The sequence below is a fragment of the Podarcis erhardii genome (genome assembly GCF_964252035.2).
Source record: "Podarcis erhardii genome assembly, chromosome: 2".
NCBI classification, from domain to species: Eukaryota; Metazoa; Chordata; class Lepidosauria; order Squamata; family Lacertidae; genus Podarcis; species Podarcis erhardii.
Genome location: NC_138498.1, coordinates 45767903 through 45787782, shown reverse-complemented (window position 1 = coordinate 45787782; position 19880 = coordinate 45767903). Strand labels below are relative to the sequence as shown.

The 19880-nt window shown below is 38.7% G+C and overlaps 1 protein-coding gene across 7 annotated transcripts in view; it reads left to right on the top strand.

The window, feature by feature from the left end:
- GABRB2 (gamma-aminobutyric acid type A receptor subunit beta2) overlaps nucleotides 1–19880 on the top strand; it is a 108714-nt gene that overhangs the window by 77909 nt on the left and 10925 nt on the right. For 5 of the 7 annotated variants that reach the window (XM_081846428.1, XM_081846430.1, XM_081846426.1 and 2 more), the window contains exons 7-10: nucleotides 6714–6851; nucleotides 8474–8626; nucleotides 11208–11452; nucleotides 17174–17284. In XM_081846428.1, coding sequence (XP_081702554.1) covers nucleotides 6714–6851; nucleotides 8474–8626; nucleotides 11208–11452; nucleotides 17174–17284 — 647 coding nt within the window. The remainder of the gene's footprint in view (nucleotides 1–6713; nucleotides 6852–8473; nucleotides 8627–11207; nucleotides 11453–17173; nucleotides 17285–19880) is intronic. The other 2 variants (XM_081846432.1, XM_081846431.1) reach the window with 1 other exon arrangement.

Genomic DNA, 19880 nt, shown 5'->3' with positions numbered 1-19880 from the left:
ACTGCTAAAGGAAGAAATCCATGTATACTATTGAAAACCATTTTGTGAACAAGAGTAAGAAATCCTTGTGCCCTTTCATGTTACTGCTTAGAGATACCATACAACAGGTTACTATGTCCATAAAGGCCAAAATGAAATGTCAGAATGAATTACTTTGTTTACATCTCTTGAAAATTACTTGTAACTCAGATAGAAATTTATTTTTATTTTTAAACATGAATAGGTACTCATTTTTCTGGGTACCCCTCATATGGCAACCCTAATGCAACATAATTTCATAGCACAATTAAAAGCTCAATAAAGCCTTCAGAGATATCTGTCATGTGAAGACTACCTGAAACAGGTAGATTTCCAAGGCTTTTGAAAACACTGTTGTGTGGTAGCCTTCCAGAAATAAATTGTTATGAAGTTCAAGAGCTGTGAGGTTACCACAGAAAAGGACCTCCCTGAACTAACTGGTGGGCAGACTAGGAGGGCTCTGTTGTTAATCTTAACCTATGGTCATTTTGATATCAACACTTTAGACAGTCCTTCGGATATATCAAGCCGAATTTGTTAAAAGCTTTAATTATTAAAGCTAGCACTTAGGAATGCATTGGCAAACAGTGCACTTGCTGTAATGATGGTGTTACATGAGCCAACTTCCATGCCCAAGTGGTATTACATGGTCGAGCTGTCAGGACTCTGGCAGCTGTATTTTGAACTAGCTGAAGGAAAGTTCAAATGCAGCCCCAACAGAGAGCACAATACCATAGATTACAGTACCCAGGCCAGGGCATGACTAGAGCATGGATTACTGTGGCTGAGGCAGACCTCTCTCCAGGAAAGGGAAACAATTGGCATACCAGCCAAAGATGGAGCAGATTAATGAAACACACTCATGTTATGGCACATGTGCCAAAACCCAAGTGGCGCGAATACAGTGTTTGGTGAACAGAGTGGAAATTCCCCATAGGCACGTTGTACGTTTCCCTTTCAACAAAGGAAATTGGTAACTTTACATTGTGGGCATTATGTTTGGGAATTACGATTTATTCCTTGCAACCTATATTTGTGATATAACTGTGGAATAATTAAGCAAAGCAGAGCACTGATGCAATTTCACTGCCAGCATTATTGGAGTTGCCAGATGTTATCCACTTCTTCTATTCAAGGTTCTAATTCACTACCACGTTAGCCTGCCAAGCAAGTGGGGATAGGGGTTAGATGTTACATATTAGTGTGCTTGTGTGGAAAGCTTGACTTAGAAGGTATTGTTGTGCCTCATTTCACCAGTTATGTTTCATTAATCTTTTAATTTTGTACTGGAAGCTAGAATGAAAATTTTGGGGTTTCTGGCACATCCCGGCACATACATTTTTGTTGTCTTTTCAGTGCCAAAATGGCACTGTTAAGATTGTTCATAACCATCATCTTTTATAAATAATGCCACTTCTCTTCCCCCAACCCTCTTTTATTTATTGATTTTTGCCAAATTGGGTTTATTGTTTGTTTGTTGTTTTGATTTGACCTCTTATTTTGGATTTCAGTTTCCTTCAGTGTAAAAGTCAAAATTGTTAAACGGCCTGCAGAGACTATAAGTAGCATGTCCAGGTTTAACTGAGTACATCAGCACCTGATGAAAATTTGTATGGCAAAATAAGCACCTTTGATGGACCATTTCTGCATTCACATAGTATGCCATAGCATCTGATATAGAGCAGGGATGGAAAACATCCTTGGGTCGAGATTTGGATCAGGGACTACATAGCTTTGCTGCTCTGCTACAGCAAGTAATGGTGTTATCATAACGATGAAAAGGGAATTTCAAATGGTATTTTGAGAAGTCCTGCAGGTGCTGCAGACATTGCTAAAATTCTCTTGTTGTAGTAGCTTGATCTGGGTCATGGAGATTATGCTTGTTTTCTGTGGATTTGTGAAATAGCAGAGGTTACCTGGGATAGTAGTCAGTACTGTACAGAAGAATGAATTATTATGTCCAGGTGTGAAACAGAGTGAACAAATTATAAGCCCAGGAAGAATAGCTTGGTCAGCCCAACCTACAGTTTTAATAACCAATTACAACTGAAGCAAACAAGAAAATTTGGGGCACTTTTATAAATGATACATAGAATTTGCAATAAATTGCATTCTCTTCACTTTTTAGTGAAAGAGAGATGCAATGGCAGGCTGCAGGTTTCAGTATGTCTGCAATCTATTCTGTAACATTCCACAACAACTGGTATCTGCATTTTAGATTTTGTGTGAATTTTTCACTTGAGTGATGGCATTTAGCTTTTGTGGTATATTTGTGGGAATGTTCAGGTGTCAGTGGTAAGCCTTTCAGAAAAATGAGTAATATATAAATATCAAATCTTTCTGTTCCAAAACACCAGATAATCCCAGGAAGTACAGAAGTATGTGTACTTTGTCGAATCATAAGAATAAATGGAGAGATCTGCTGGATCAGATTAAAGGCGAATCTAGCCCAACACCTTTCTCACAGTGGCTAACCAGATGCTTATGGGCAGCTCACAGCAAGGGCATGTGGGAACAGTAGTCTCTTGCTGTTATTCCCCATCCCCAGCAACTGTGTTCAGAGGCTGAGTGCATATGATCCTGGAAGCAGCATATGGCTATGAAGACTAGTAGCCACTGATAGCCTCCATTAATTTGTCTAATCCAGGTACAGGCAAACTTGGCCCTCCAGATGTTTTGGGACTACAACTCCCATCATCCCTAGCTAACAGGACCAGTGATCAGGGACGGTGGGAGTTGTAGTCCCAAAATATCTGGAGGGCCGAGTTTGCCTATGCCTGGTCTAATTTATTATTTATTAAATTGGGGTGGGGGTGGGGGGTGGATTATGGAGAAATGGTTAAGGGTGCCCTTAAAGAAATCCAGAAATCCCACCACATGACTCACCAATTGTATCTAAACCATCATCCCATTCCACCTTGCTAAGAACTGTAGCTGTTGGGGGAGAGGGGCTACATCACAAAAATTAAGGGTTTCCAACCCCACCTTTCCATACTAATGAATTTTTAAGCGCTCGAACAGAAACAATATGTTTCTAAATTTTTAATTTTTGCATCAAAATCTGTTATTCTGTATATTGACTTAATTTTGCAAATTTTGAGCATTTTTGGTTTACAAGTGTATGCTTTTTATTATTTCTCAGAGATAATATTTTCCATGCAGTATGGGCCACATTTACTAGATGAGGGACTTATATTCATAGGTACAGTGATATTGCAAAAGAGCAGAGCCTAGTAAGGACATACCCATATCTAATCCAGATTAACACTAGAGAGCATTTGAGGGTGTCCTTCTGTCACAGAGGGCCTGTCCCTATGACAAAACATTCCTAAATAAATTTAGTGTCAGTTTCTCGTGACTGTAGGTGCTGCCCTGAGATGTGAATGTTTCAGAAATAAGACTTATTAAATACCCTTTTCAGATGCTTTCTCAGGGATATATTAAAATTTGGGACTCTACATGTTTCAAGAAATTAGGATATTGGAAGAATCAGAGGTCTAATCATGACACCATCACCAATTATTGGGCTGTGTCTAATATTAGGCTAGAACTGTTGTATTTATCTCCTTCATACAACTGGATCACACATGCACTAGGCGTTAGGCACTTGTCCCTGCTGGTGGTGCTCCTTTACTGATCTCAGCAAGTACATTGAAACAGTATATATATTTGTGTATCTGAACGTACAGAAAATCAGGTAATGGATCTTAAAATGCAGTAGAGTTGGTTTTCTACAGCACATTAGTTTTTCAGTCTTTTAAGAAGCAAGTCAACATAATGTGACACAAATCCAGTGAAAATGTTACAGTCAAGCGGAACACATGTCCACCAGTTTAGAGAAGGATTAAATATAATGACCCAGTTAATCCTTAAGAAATGAATGATTCATTCACTGAATTTTGTTCAGATGAAAATGCTGCAGCCTATGTATTAAAACAGTTCTTATTCAGACCTCTGTTGGGTGGCAATGGGGAAATCCAGTTCATTATCGATAAGAGAGAACTGATCCCTTGATAAAACTACTGTGGTAGTGTGCATGTGTTTATGTATGGCCTAATAAAAGAAGTGGGACATTGAATTTCCAACTCAATCTTCATTCAGACATTTCCTCAGATTGAAACCATTTTCACCGATGTCGGTGAAGCTAGATTCTGTACAAATGTATTTAGGATTATATTTGTATTTGATGCATTTTTTCTGTATGTTCTTCTATAACTTGCAGGACCTGTGCCCATGCTTTCTCCCCTTGCAAACCCCCCTGCTCCCACTTGCACCTCTCACACTGCCCTCCTCCCCACCTTAGGCCAGAAGTGGGGAACTGTTTTAGTTCTGCGGGCTGGATCCTTATCAGGATGTGCCTTGCAGTTCAAATTCAACAACTGACATCATGCTTTGAACTCTTGAAGTTAGAATTTCAATGCACCTTCTTTTCACCTTCCTTTTAGCAGCATGTTGACGCCTGTGGTGTGTTTTGAAGCCCCCCCCCCCAGTCCTTCTTCTTGTGCTCTGCCTCACACATCACCTCTGCCTCCTCAACAGGTCACCTTCCTTCCTCTGCCCTCGCTACCTCCTCCGCCCCAGGCTTAGACTTGCCCCGTCTTCCAGTCTTCACTGTCATGTTCTCATAATTGTCATTCTACTGTAGTGTGCTATCTGTGGTCAGCCACATAGATTGCACCATGATGACAATGTTACACAAATATATATTAGAGATATTGTCAAAGAGCTCTGCAAGATGCTAACAAAAATTGTTTGGAGATTTTAAACAGGAAACATAAAGAAATATTATACATGTGGTCTGTGCTCACCTTTGATGGAAACAGAATGAAAGGATGATGTCACTAATCAGTGCTTCCAGCTGCCCTTGAGAAGCAATCATATGGTTAACTCAGTAGGAAACAACATGTTGGTGTCCGCTTTTTCCAGAGAAAGCAAAGAGTGAATGCTGCAGGCAACAAGGAACAATAGTGGAAATAAAGTTCAAGGACATCATCATGTTTGTCCCTGATTTAAGCTCCATATTTCATGCTACCAAAATAACTTCTTCTTTTTTTGAAAAATGAAAATTGTTTCCAGAGATGCTAATAGCTGCTTAAGAGCATGAAAACATAAATTTTTGAAGCATGAAATATTTCTCAGGCTTCGGTATAGAATTAAGTCCGTGATAGCAATGAGGGAAGTAAAAGCAATTAAGGTTGCAGTTCTCTACCCGTTCCCCAGAGATTAAGTTTACTGGATTCAGTGGGGTTTACCTCTGAGCAGACATGGATAGGATCATGCTGTAAATGGCTCAGAAGGGCCTGTAAATAGTTATTAGCACTGTATCCAAAGCTATCTGTGTGCAAGATTCCACTCACACAAAAATTCACCTTCATTTCCTCCCCCTGCCCTCCTCTACCCTGCATCTCCCCACATACTTTCAAACTCTATGGGCGGTGGGGTTGGTGGACCCTTCAGGGCAGATTTTGGGAGTGCAGAGGGGGAAAGAAAAGGGGGCTCTGTTTCTAGTCTGTTTTATTTGCTTGCTTACTATGAATCAGAAGAGTCTATTTCTAGGAAATCAATATGCCTTTGATTATTTCCCAAAGTATATTCATTGGATTGCGGTGGAACTTAAACTGCACTTGAGCATAACTAATTTAAATTCTTCATTTTTAGCTAAATAGCATCCCTAAATAGCTAAATAGACCCCTGTTGGGTCTGCAGGCTACAGAACTCATGAATCAGTTAAAAGGAATCGGAGTCAGATTTGTATATCTAAAACTGGAGGATCACGTTGATACTCCTCTGCCGAGCCTTTGATTTTTCTCTCAATTGCCACTTGTCATTTCCTGCATCAGTCCCACAGTTTCTTTGCTGGTGTCATCAACAAGCTGCACAAGTGACATTCCTTTTCCATTCAGGCACTTTGCCTGCAGGGGGATGCAGTCCAGTAGTGGTGAGAGGCAGTTTAGCATGATCACTGAGCTGGTGCGGTGTTCCTGGTCACCACACACCCAGCAGTCATGAGCTCTGACTCAGAAAAGTCTGTTTAGCACATGCTGTAAGTACTGGAAAGGCAGACTTGAAGAAGCAAGTGCAGCCTAGGAGGAATGAGAAGAAATATCTCATTTGCAGCCCAACAGCCCTGCCGTAAATTAGTGCAAAATAGAAATGCAGATTTTATTTTTGTTAAATCTGTCTTTCACCTGGTACTTCTGGATTCCTCTGTCAAAAATCTGAATCTGTCAGCTACTAGCTAGGCTCATCAGTTTAGGCTATAAGCTAGTAGTTATTTCTCTTATTTATTTGTCTCAGGATTTTTAACCCATTTCCCTACTGCTTCATAAGTTTTTAAAACAACAAAACAATATATCAAGTGAAAACAACAAAAGTGAGAGGCGGAATGGGTTGAGGCAGACAGTCTTCTAGCTGCTCTCAAGGTACCATAACAAAAAAGTCCCTTTCTCTATTCTTACCAAGCGGTTTCTGATTCCTGTTCCTAAGTGGCTTCTGTTTCACTTGTCCCAGATTAAATCAAGACCAGTTGAAATGTACAGAGTATGCATAGCAGAAGTGCTCAGTGCATTTGAACTTTGTAAATATTTATCTCGAATAAGAATAAACCAAAGTAAAATGACTGGATTATTCTTGCAGCAGATGTGATACTGCAAGTGCTCCATGTCCTAAAGCTTTCCTCCTTTTTTTATTTACAGATGGCTACACAACAGATGATATTGAATTTTACTGGCGTGGGGGTGATAATGCAGTTACAGGAGTGCGAAAGATTGAACTGCCGCAATTCTCCATTGTGGACTATGAACTTATCACCAAGAAAGTTGCTTTCTCGACAGGTTTGTGAAGGGGTGCCACAAAGGAAATGCATCTATCTGCTCGCTGAAAAGCTTCCCATCAGTTGTTTTGGATAGTACATAATGACTAACTGCATGGATCGTATAAAGAATAAACAAATGAGCACTGAATAGGCAAACCAATACAATTTATTCCTTATTAAAATAACTGTGCCGTGTCAGGTGCACTAAACCTGCTGTCCTATGCATGCTTGCCTAGAAGTTAGTCCCATTGAACACAGTACATAAAGAAACATGTATAGGACTGTGGTGTACATATAATAAATACTTTTGTATTCAGCCAGTGTGGGTTGTTGTTGTTTTAAAAGGGTATCAACCTTAATCGACCTGAACGAATAAACTATTTTCTATTTTCTGCAGCCACTCTCAAAGCTGATAAAAAAGCAAGCTACTTTTCCCATACACTTTCATTATTAAAATATATGGATGCCCTTTTCTTATGCCTGATGACACCATATGGAATCATAATTTGATACTACCCCCTCCCCTTTTTCAGGGCCAGCCTGCCCATGAGGCGGACTGAGGCAGCTGCCTTGGATGGTGGAATCCCATGGTGTGGCGCCCCTGCCACCACCACTATGGAAGCAAGGAGAAGCAGTCACAGCTTCCAGCAAGATTTCATTCAACTCTCGTGAGATCTTGCCGGAAGCTGTTGTGCAACCCCGATAAGCGAGGCTTCGGGTGGGGGCAGTACATTCCTCAGATGTCCAACTCCTGCTTCTGCTACACAGACTTCCAATCCTAGTTCAGTGGGGCTGTCTTTTTGGGGGGGGGGGTTAACTAACAAGCAACCCTCAAGAGAACAGGATGTAACTATCCGGACTGCTAATCAAGTCTGATTGCAAATACCACTTTTGCATTTCATGGATTTGTGCAGAACAGTTGTCCCAGTTTGATTTTTCTTGGGAGCAGAGATCAGTGGTTTGAAAGTATAAGGATCAGAATTTTGCTCCTCTCACAGGAGGTTTGTGTGGGAGGCCTAAACAAACCTCAGAGCCTAAACAGTTTTAAATATTGCTCTGTTTCTGGTGTTTTTACTTCTCATCCCCTTTCATTTCCCTTTTCCCAGCCCGGTCTTTTTCACTGTTCGCTTATTTGGTTACACAATTTTTACTTGTTCTGGCATCACCTGCCAAGAAGATAATGATGAAGGAGCAGAATCATGCCATAAATACCCAACATGACAACTTGTTATGTTTGATTGATATGACAGCTAGTACAGAATGAATACAACTCTGCTTACCTGAATTTTGTGGCTATGAGTATATGAACTAGTTTCTGAGCCTAGCACTTCAGGTGATTTCAAAGTGACCATAGCAAGGTAGAACATGCAACGGTCAAAATGCAGTATTGGATGCTGAGCTACTGCAAAGCTTAATGGTTTCGGTGTATGCACACCTGCTAGCAAAGGCGCAGTGAACCTTTGACATCTTTGTTTAGGCACAGATTAAAGAAACTGGCATTTTGTTTGTTTAATAATAAATTTTATTTTTGCCTTATGGGTGTTGAATTACAATAAAAGTCTGCGGGTTGTAAATGTTAACAATGTGTTTGCAGGGCTACAGAACTGAAACTTGACCTTCTAAACATAAATTCTGTTCTAGGTTCCTATCCAAGGCTATCACTCAGTTTCAAACTCAAGAGAAACATTGGCTACTTCATACTTCAGACCTATATGCCTTCCATTCTGATCACTATTCTCTCCTGGGTTTCATTCTGGATAAATTACGATGCTTCAGCTGCCAGAGTGGCTTTAGGTAAGCACTTTTTGCTCAACATATATCCTGTTGTGCCAGCTACCCATAACAGAAGCTCCATTCCTAACATAACATAACAGCCAAATCCAATGGGTGACTTAGAATGCTGGAATTGTTGCACAGCTTAACTCTATCATTTACTTTTTGTGCTGTTACGCTACTTCCACTTGTGATACCCATCGCACAACAAAGCTCACCTGTGAAGCAGCAGCTTTTCTTGCACTAATGTTACTTTGGCTCTTGCCCTTTGAATGTGCTTCCTGTTCTAATTTTGGAGGCTGGTCAGGTTTACATATATTTAAGCACTGAAAAGCTTTCTTTTGAACCAGTTTGGATGAAATATTTAGAGATAATTTTAAAGTGAGTAAATCGAGGTAAATACAAGTGCTTCAGCTCAGCCAGATTGTGTGATGTTTTGTGCTGGTGTTCAGCATTGTTGTGTACTACTACCTATTAAATTTACATTTAAGATTCAGAATTTGAGTCATCACAACCCAGCTAAAACAATTTCTTCTCCGAATTAGCTTAAAATCATTGCAATTTATATTAGCACTGTTTACTTAGTGGAGCAAACCTATATGAGGTGGGAAGTGGGGAGAAATACAATTAGAAGAACCTATGCCCTGCCAGTTCATGTGGAAAGAGTGGGGCACAGGTTTTTCCACCCCTTTCTAATTTGGTTGGAGGAGCACTAGCTGCAGACATCTCCATTGCCTCACAGAGAGGCTTATAAATCCAGATCTTCCCCTGAGAGAGCAGACCTCTCTTTTCAGGGAGATCCAGAAGACCGTATGGCTTAGGTTACCTTTTCAGGGACCATAGAGTTTTGCAACCTTAGCTACTTTTCTTGCAATATATTTAATCTAAAAATTACAAAATATTCTTACCTTGCTGGTAATTCCTCAGACTATGGGGAGGGTTCAAAGCTGGAGAGAAAACATATTTTGCATGCAGAAGACCCCAAGTTCAGTCTCTAGGTTCTTGTTTCACAGGGCTGGGAAAGATCCTGCCTGAACTCTGGAAAGCCTCTATGCCCATCGTTATAGAGAAGTACCCAGCTAATGAACCAATGGTGTCACTTTGTATCTTTTACTACGCTCCTATCTCAACATGTAGTATTGTCTTCTTAGGTAAAATTTGGGTAAGGTTGAAACAGGATTCTACTTTGCAGGAGTATGGCTTCTTCTCTTAATGGCATTTCAAATTCCACAATTAAAATAGTTTACCGAGCTGAATCCTGATAATATATGTTACCATGGACTTCTTTACACCATAGTATTGCCTCTGGCTACATTGGGGTAAAAACTCCAGGCAATGCAGACAAGGAATTCCACTGCCTTCAGTCACATGCCCTTGTTGACTTGTCTTGACATTTGCCAAGGCAGTCCAGAGCTGAGTGGAACTGCACCCAACCCCAGGTCTGGGCTTGAAGAGTAGCAAATAGGTTCTACATCTCTGACCATACAGCAGTAAAAGGCATGGCTTCTAGGATTTGTATCAGGCTTCACCAGTCACACGATTTGATGTTGCAAAGTCCTTTTGTGCCTGAAAAAAGCTCTGAAGCCTGAGAACATGCACAGTCTACAGTTCAGCTTAGGTCCCAAACCTAGACCCCACAATTCCTAGTTCAAACCTTCTTGTCCCTGACAGAAAAATTGACAAGTCACTTTTATGTGGGTCTGTGTCCCAAGACAGAATAGGAACAGCTCATGAGACACTGGCCTTGTCATGGTTTGTTTACTTTCTTTCAACTTGTGATTCATTCACCCAACAGTTATACACAAATCAGAGGTTGAAAGAGTTTTTGTGTTGCCATTCCAACAAAACTGATAATGTAAACAAATTTTTTTAACCTCCTGGCGCAGTAATCCAATAAATGATCAGCTACAACAAATGTTGCTTTGTTTTTAATATTCGGTTGGAAACCGCCCAGAGTGGCTGGGGAAACCCAGCCAGATGGGTGGGGTATAAATTATAAATTATTATTATTATTATTATTATTATTATTATTATTATTATTATTATTGCTACTGGTCTTTTAAAACTAGTTTACATTAGCAAGCCTTTTGAGTTTGCTGAACCTTGCATTCCAGGTAAGGATCCAATTCTAATGCAAATTTAAACTTAAGCCTCTTCAAGTTTCCATAGCTCTTAAGAAGAAACATTACCTAAAGGAAGGTTGAATGCATTCTCTACTGTTCCCTCAATTCAAGCTAATGTATATTGCACAAGGTCTTCAAGCAAGATTTTTCTGAGAATTCAAACCAGAAGACAACATGTAAAAAAATATTAAGTAAAACCAGCATACTGAAGAAATAGGTGCACTTTATAACCTGTGTGATACACAAGTGGAAAGATTTCCATGGTGTTGACTTTGAGAATTCATAGCATTTAATGTTTTTTTGTTCATTACTGTAATAAGCATCACCACCCAAAAACCAAAAAGAAGCTAGTATGGAAAATAATTCTTCTAGTGCTTTTCTGGAGCTCCCCCTAATATCCAGCTCCCCCTAATATCTATATATCTATATCTATATCTATACACACACACTATTTTGAATTTTTTGATGCTTCCCCCCAGGAATCACCACGGTGCTGACAATGACAACCATCAACACTCATCTCAGAGAAACTCTGCCCAAAATCCCCTACGTGAAAGCCATTGACATGTATCTGATGGGATGCTTTGTCTTCGTGTTCATGGCCCTACTGGAGTATGCATTAGTCAACTACATCTTCTTTGGCAGGGGACCACAACGCCAGAAGAAAGCAGCCGAAAAAGCTGCCAGTGCTAACAATGAGAAATTACGAATGGATGTCAATAAGGTAAGTTCCAATGGAACATGATTAGCCTCTTACAGTTACAGCATTAGAAAATTTCTTCCAAACAGAGCCTTTTTTTACATTTGGTTCTTCTGCTGCACAAGTCCAGTAGGAATTTTATGGGCCATATTGGCTTTCACTATACAGCCTTTCCAGATGATTTTTTTAAAAGCTAAGCAAAGCAAAAAAAAAAAGGAAAACAAAACACCTTATAGTCTTATTAAATAAGCTTGAACTAGCCCCAGGCCAATGTTCATAATATGATACTTCCAACTTTACATAATGGATGAAGGTGTAGCATTGTGGAAGGGATAAGATAGTCCATATGCCATGGAAAAAGTAAATTTGTGTGTCTGTGCTCTGGACATAAACACACAATGTTTAGAGACCTAAATATAGGGATGCAGTCAGTTCTGCATAGACTGAAGAAGTGCTTTTATAGAAGAGTATTTGATCTAGAGGAGGCCTTTGCTCACAGAAGGGGCAGTTTTTGCCTCCTACCTTTACAGTTGCCCATGACACTTTCCAAACTGCTCTCGAACCACCATCCCCACCGAGCATATTTTCTAGGGGCTGAAGAGGAGAAGGGAAATCAGCAAAAATAGACTTCTCCACAACCATTGGTGGATCTTTACAAAAGATTTTATATCCACCCAAAAGAAACAAATAGTGCATGGCTGTGATGGCTTTTTTTTTTTTTAATAATCAAAGCAATGCAAAAGTCTCATGAGATGGTGGGGGCATTAATATAGTATAGACAACTTTGTTAGTATTCACTTTTTTCTATTTTCAAATTTTGATGTGCTTGTGTCCCACCCTCACCCCCAGCAAATATTTATTTGCTGCTGTTGTTTTGTAAAGTGGGCGGTTGACAGTAAAATACAATAGCAATAAACATTCAATAAATGCCACAATAAATTGGCATTTTAATAGTGAAACAGTCTAATAAGATGCACAGCACTACTAAAAGAATTAAACACATCAAAAGTGTCACAAGCTTATAATATTGGTGTTGCAAATTCTTTCTAGAAAGTGTCGCTGATCATTCTTCTAAACAGACCCCCCCCATGGTTTTACATAGCATGAATTCTCTAGCTCATTAAAAGTCTAACAAAAGAGTGTAGCAGCTGAAGGAAATAACATTTTCCCTTTTAATGTGGTGTTGTGCAGTGGTAAAAAATGCAATATTCTTACATTGGAAGAAGATCCATAGATGCCTGGATCCTGAGCAACCAATTGTCACAGCTGTACACTTCTTTATTATGCAAAAAAAAAAAAAACACCCCAAAATCATCTGGAAAGCTCTTGAATGCCTTGGGCTTTAGATACACTGTCACTTAGTGGCATTTTCCTCTTTCTGAAGCTTGATTTACAAGATGGATTGTATTTACTATAGGCTTTGCTGTCATCTGTCAGGCAGAAGGTTTGAAGGCTTTAAAAAATTCATGAGTTTTCCAGCTGTTCCTCAGAGGAACAATCCAAAATGATGGCTAAACTACGACGTGCTTGAAAGCTGTGTGATACTCTATAACAGAACCAAAAGGGGGTATAAACTTGACAGAGAATACGAAATCAATATAAGTATACTTACATTTTTATAATGTCAGCAAAAGCATCATTTCAGCAAATATGGCATGGATTTATTTGTAAAATTGTATAGATGTAAAACTTGAAATATTTCATAGAAAATCGTGTATTTATTTTTTTAAAAAAAAATCCAAATTCCATGTCGTATTTTCTCAAATATGTGAAAAGAGAAAGAGTTAATAACTGTTGGATTCACACGGTTCTGGGCTAGACGTTTTGGTATGTTTCTGGGTCCCCCCCCCCCCCTTTATGCAAAGACTTCCCCTCATGTAGTGGAATGTCCCCTCCCTCTTATCTCCCTGTGCATGAGATGTTTTGGGATTTCCCTCAGCTCTCCCAAGCAGATTGGGAAGGAGGAGCACAGGGAGAGAAGAGGAAGGGAGAGGTCTGTTGTGCAAGCAGAAATTATTGTGAATGGGGGTACTTTGTTGGATACAACCCTTAATTTCCCTGTTCCCTACCTGCAGCTTGTTACAATAATGGTACTATGGTAATTTTGCTTGACTTCTAGTTGCAAATAAACAGAGGTAAACTGCATAAAAACAGGAAGCAACCATCACAGCAGCCTTATCTTTTCACAGTGGTGCTCAAAAACAGTTTATATAACACATACACACACAAAACTTTATTGGCATGTACATGTCTGTTTTTAAAATCTTTTTTTCAACATTTCAAATAATAAAACATGCCAAAAATGCCCGAAGGTGCTTACAAAGAAAACCAGTGAATAAAGGTGGGTTAAGAATTATTTTGGGGCACATGCAGATTGAAAAAGAAAAGAAAATCTGTTGTTCCTCACTTGAAGTTTTTTGAAAGTTAAATAATATAATAAAATGAATAGAAATCATTAAGAGTGCAGCTGTTGACTATGTGATAATTTGTAATATGGATTGTGCTAGAAGTAAATAAGAATATGAAATGCAGTAGTATTAGATGATGCATCAAGAATGGATTGTGGGAAACCTCTTAAACAAAATTATATTAATTTGGAATTAATTTGTGTAATTGGGTTAAAATTGGAAAATCAATAAAAACTATTGGCAAAAAATGATTAATTTTTGGATATTAAATATTTGCTGCCAAAATTATAATTTCAAGTTTTATTTGAGGAAATGTGGAAGCCATTCACTCATAGAGCCATTTCAAATATTACATTTTCATGCAAAGGTTTGATCTATACAAAGGTTTTCTCAATGATACTTTATATGTATCAGCTTTCCAAAGAAGAGGGAAAGGAACTCCATTTCCATACATGGTTCCTTTCTCTGTGCCTAGACTGTCTCCTTTTAGACTATGGCTGATGGATATTCCTTACTTGCTTATTTAATATATTTCTACCTTTTGTAAATTAGACTTGGGGTGAATTATAGTACAACAAGATATCCAATGAAGATAGAAGCATAAATAAATAATAACAGTAGATGATGTATAAAAAGAGAATAGGGCTGTCAAGGTTCAAGAACACAGAGCAGACCACACAAAATAAAACATGGACGGTGTAAAATGAGCATATGTAGGGCAGCAGTTCCACAATTTGAGTGCTGTGACAGAGAAGGCCATCTCTTCATTGGCCTCTTGCTGGGGCACTCAGAGGAGGGCTTCTAGGGAAGATCTGAACCAATTGTTTAGTAACCATTGTAGAAGGTGGAACTTTGAAATATACAGGTATCAGGCTTAGGGCTTTAATGACCAAGACCAGTATTTTGAATTGAGCCTGAAAACAAACTGGGAGCCACTGAGGATCTTTTAACATCGGTGCCTACTTGTCACTGCTTCCAGAGGCCCATGGAAGTCAGTGTGAAGTTTCAGGTGCCAAAGGAAAATGGTTTCAGAACTGTATCTCCAGAGATGAAGCAACATTTTAGATACAACCAAGTGTTCCTCCAGTGTATCATAGGGCATGACAAAACTGTTGCGATTTTTTAAATCAAAGTATCAGTTTTTGTGGTGCTATTAGTTAAAAGGTAACTTGCAACATTTCTTATTTTCTAAGAGGTCACAATTCTCACTCTTCAGAAACCCCTTCTTGGAAACAACAGCAGCATAGCTTCATTTATTCTTTCAACATCCTTTGTGTGTAGCTTGGTGCAAGTATAAATTTCCCTAAATCCTGAAGGGCCCACCTGATCTGTCATCTCCATCTGGCCTGAATTCTCCCAACCCTTCTCTTTTCAGTACTGTAAACAGCACTATAGTGAATAGGGCTTAAGTCAATGTGTGAGGAGGGAACAATGTCCACAAGCATACTAGTTCTACCTGTTCATCCTCCTCATCGTCAACGTCCTCTAAATGTTCCTCAGTGGCTGTCCGCATCAGGGAGACCTGTATCTGTGGAGGTTCCTTCATGTTTTGGAACCCTCGTTTTGTTGGTTTTTAAAATGTTCAGAAGCCTCCATGTGTACAGGAGACTTCCCTACTGCCATCACAAATAGGGCAAAAACCATGAGGATGGGGGTGCAGCTAGAATGCCTGATTTATGGTTTCAAATATCAGTTTCAAGTGTAACCATGGTTGGCATGGAAGCTATAGACAAAGGAAAAGGAAGAGGAAATCAATCAGGAGAGGAAAAGAACTGTGCATGCCAAAGGGGTGTTTCTCGAGCTCTTAAAAATTATAAAGAAGGGTATCAGTCTCAGGTTTTATTGATTGCTTTATTGTTAATGTTTCTAATTCACCTTCCATACAATGAATCCCAAGGTGCTGTATAATAATAACACCAAAAAAATACCAGAAGTAAATGATAACCCATTAAACTGATAAAATCTAAAAGACAACTGCTAAAAAAGCAGACCAAATGCACAGGCAGACAAGAAGCCCTTAACTTGACACAGAATAAATTGCAAAAACAGTCAAGTTTGGGCCTAATACCATTCCAGATAAGCCTATCTGAATTGATGCTGCGGATCCTCTCAACAGTGTCTCCCAAAATATTTTTGTTATTTAATTTTTATAACCACAGTCAGTCCCGAAAGTTCCAGCTCCGGACAAAAAACAGAAAGCAATCTACTCAACATAATGATTGCCAGCACAGAAGCAAAATCTAATGGAATGTGTCCTGTTGCTTCTGTCCTAGTAATTGACAACCCTCAGACATGCTTAGTGGTAACACCTTTCTACTTCTTGTCTACTGTCCTGAATGCAGCTGCTTGATGTTTACCCAAGTGCCATTGTCGGGTTTTTAGCATTCCAGGGTGGAGTTTAGGGCTCAAAGGTTTGCCCATGAATCAAATATACTGTGAAATCTGTTTGTTCTGTTTCAAATTCACATTCTGTTCTTACCTAGTATCTCCTTTTCTTTCCTTCCTTTTTTGGGTATCCATGCTATAAGTATGTGAACTTTGTGTTTATATATTTGACTCTGCATCTCAATTCTTCCTTTAATTCAGTTTTGCTAGCAAAAGAAACATAAGGGTTTGCCCGTATGGTGATTTCACAGCCATTTACCAAGAAAACATGCATTCATAGATCAATTATATTATATTTTACACATTAAATCTTGATCCAAAGCTGCTTCAGCTCCATTGAAGCCCCTCTTCCATTGATTTTTCATGAATTCCCTTTCTGTTATGTTCTAAATGTGTAATTTGTTCAGTGCTGACACCGCACATTCAGCCTGGGAAGATAGTGTCAAGACTACCATAATGCTTGTTTTGTCAGATCAATTGGTTTTAATGGCTTTAATTGCACTTACACCTCTACTTCTGACAATCTCCTGCAGTTGACTGTCATGTTATTCGTTATTCTCTTTGCTTTCATCAAGCTCTCTATCCACTTAGCTCTTATAATTTACCTCCATGTGAGATCGTTGCCTCTTCTGCCATTCCATGTGACAATGTCTTTGGCTTTTTAAGAGATATATGATGTATTTGAGTCCAAAAGGCTCAAATCATTTTGGATATTTGACATAGGCATGACTAGCAAAGCCTACTATTGTTTTCTTCTGTGAAGCTCCCGTGTGTTCTGTTATCTTCTGTCTCACATTTAATTTAGAATATGGTCTGTAAATTTATCATCCAATTTCAAAGAAGTATTTAGAGTTATTTTACAACTACTATGTTAGTTCTAGCTCTGCTCACCATTCCCTAATTAGTAGAAGCCAAAAGACTTATTTAGCATATTCTCTACTTTGTCTTCCAGATCTTTTATAAAGATATAAAACAAAATGGGACCGAATTGCGATCCCTGGATCCCACTGGAAATCTCTCCCCATCTAGATGGACTGCCAGTTACGATTACTCTCTTAATACGGTTAGATAGCCAGTTTTTGATCCATTTGATTGTACTAATTGTCCAAGACATCTTATGTTGGCTTTCTAACCATAAGATATTGTATAGTGCTGTATGAAATGCTTTACTAAAACCCAGATAAAATATCCACTGTTTTCTCATCATCCATTACATTGTAAGTCACTTTGAATTCTTTTAGTAGAAAAGCAACAAAAGAATTTTTATATAAATTATCTATGTTGCAATGACAATTTATGAATTAATTCAGCAGGTTTAGCTTTAAACCATGTTGATCTAGCCCTTTGTGAATATAGCACATACTCCATTTGTTTTATTATTATGGAGTTGACTGCTAAGGTTCTAGTATGGAGTCACGATTTTAACTTATTCCTAATTTTAGTGGGAACTATGGCTCCTTCTAGATTATTTTAGTCTTCATTAGTTTTTCACAGATTCATTGAGGAGTGCCTGAAAGTTGAAAAGTTTCTTTTTGGATGCATTTCAGTTTGTCTTTTATTTGTATGAGACTCTCTGTGTATGTGTATATATGTGTGTGTAAGCAGTTACTTGTTTTGTGTAATCTATTTCCCAATGAGCTTTGTTCTTCCATTTGTGGCTTACTAGCTATTTTTAATATATATATATATATACATTCATACTTAAAGCCAACTAGAAATCTTAATCCATAAAACTTTTCACACTGCTTGGATATCATACCATCTTGGATTTGCTTTGTTCCAGGTATTGTGCAACTCTGTTTCCTTCAGTGAGCAATATTTTTTTCTCTTCATTTTCCATGCAGAGTATGTAAATCATTTATCAATAACTTCTTAGCACTGCAGTTTTTTCTGGATAGCTTCTTTGGGGCTTATGCCTATCTGAGATTTAACATTCTGAGCTTCCCTTGTTTCCTCTTTTGGGATCTCTTCTCTCTTGCTACTGCTCTAACCTGTTTGGTGCACCTTGCATGCTCTTATTATCTTATATGAAGATGCAACAGTAATAACAGCAGTAGTAATTTATAACAAGCTAGTAAGCAACAGTATTTACGTGAGAATGAAGGATTTTTACTAAGCAGCGTTTAGTAGAAGAAGGGAGCCTAGAATTCTGTGCCAAGATTCAGTTCTTTTACAGAATTGTACAGATTTGCACATGTTCTTTCTGGTTGCAAAAGTTGAAAAAGTTCAACTGCCTTTGCTACTAGCAAACTTCTTTTTAGTTTACTGCCTGAGATTTATTTGTTTTTCAAGTCTATTCACTTATAAACACATTTTTTCTTGTCTAAACTTTTATCCCACAATATCATTGTCCAATAATACACAAATAGGATCTGCTATTTTGTAGAAGCGTTCATATAGAAATCACTTCCTTTGACAATTAAATCATTTCAATATATGTTAATAAAACTTCCATTATTGATTCTATGAGGCAAACCCCACTTCAAAATATAGGCTGAACTGATGTGGCCAGCATCTGCACTTTTAGATAAGGTATATTATGTGGACATGTTGGCTGTGATTTAAGAGTACTCTGCATATAATGATAAACTTTGGCTCAGTAGTCTCTGTATTATGTCACATATCTACGGACAGCATGCTTGAAAACTTGGAAGCCTGTTCATTGTCTCAGAAACAACCAATTAAGGCTGACCTGGTGCCTTCATTACATATCTTTAGGTGCTAGGCGCCAGTTTCTCTTTAACCAGGCCTTTGGCGGATTAACATTACAGTGGTATCTCAGTTTAAGAACAGTCCTGCTTACGAATGATTCGGTTTTTGAACTCTGCAAAACCGGAAGTAGTGTCCCGGTTTGCGAACTTTACCTCGGTCTAAGAACGGAATCTGAATGGTGGAAGGGCACTGGCAGAGGGAGGCTTCATTAGGGAAAGCACACCTCAGTTTAAGAACAGTTTCAGTTTAAGAACGGACTTCCTGAACGGATTAAGTTCGTAAACCGAGGTACCACTGTATATGTCCTTTTAAATGTTTTTGAGGGGGGGAGGGTTATCAGTTTGTTTGTGTTTTTATTTAGTATTATGTGTTCCCTTTTTGTATTTCTATGTTGTTTGAGAAGTGTCTCCATCTCAGGCAACCGGTTCCAGGTCATTTTGTTAAATTTCCCTAGCCAGAATAAGAGGTGGGAGAGGGGCATAATTAAGAAAGAGCAAGCCTGAGGGACTTTAGCCACCATTGTGTTTTAGTTTGCTAGTGAAGGTAGGATTGAAGAACATGGTGGGAGACCTTTTTTGTGTTGCTCTTGGCTCCCATTTCAGCTGTCAGTGTCATTCAGTAGTTTCATAGGTCCACGAGAAAGTGGAAAGAGAATTGCAGTAAAAAGGCTACCTATTTCGTAGCCACAAAGGAGATAGAACCAGTTCTGCTCAGTACTAAATCTCTAGCTACCTATCAAGTTTGCATCCCTTTTGCACTCCCATGATGACAACAAAAAATTCAAATGTTTTTTTAGTATATGTGCTGCCGAAGCAAGCACCAAAAAATTCAAATGAATTTGAAATAAATGTAGCATAGAGCTGGTCCACTCATAACAGTTTCCATAAATATGCCAATGAAAAAGTGCAACAAGTGCAGATGTATTTGTATGATGATGCTATATCAGT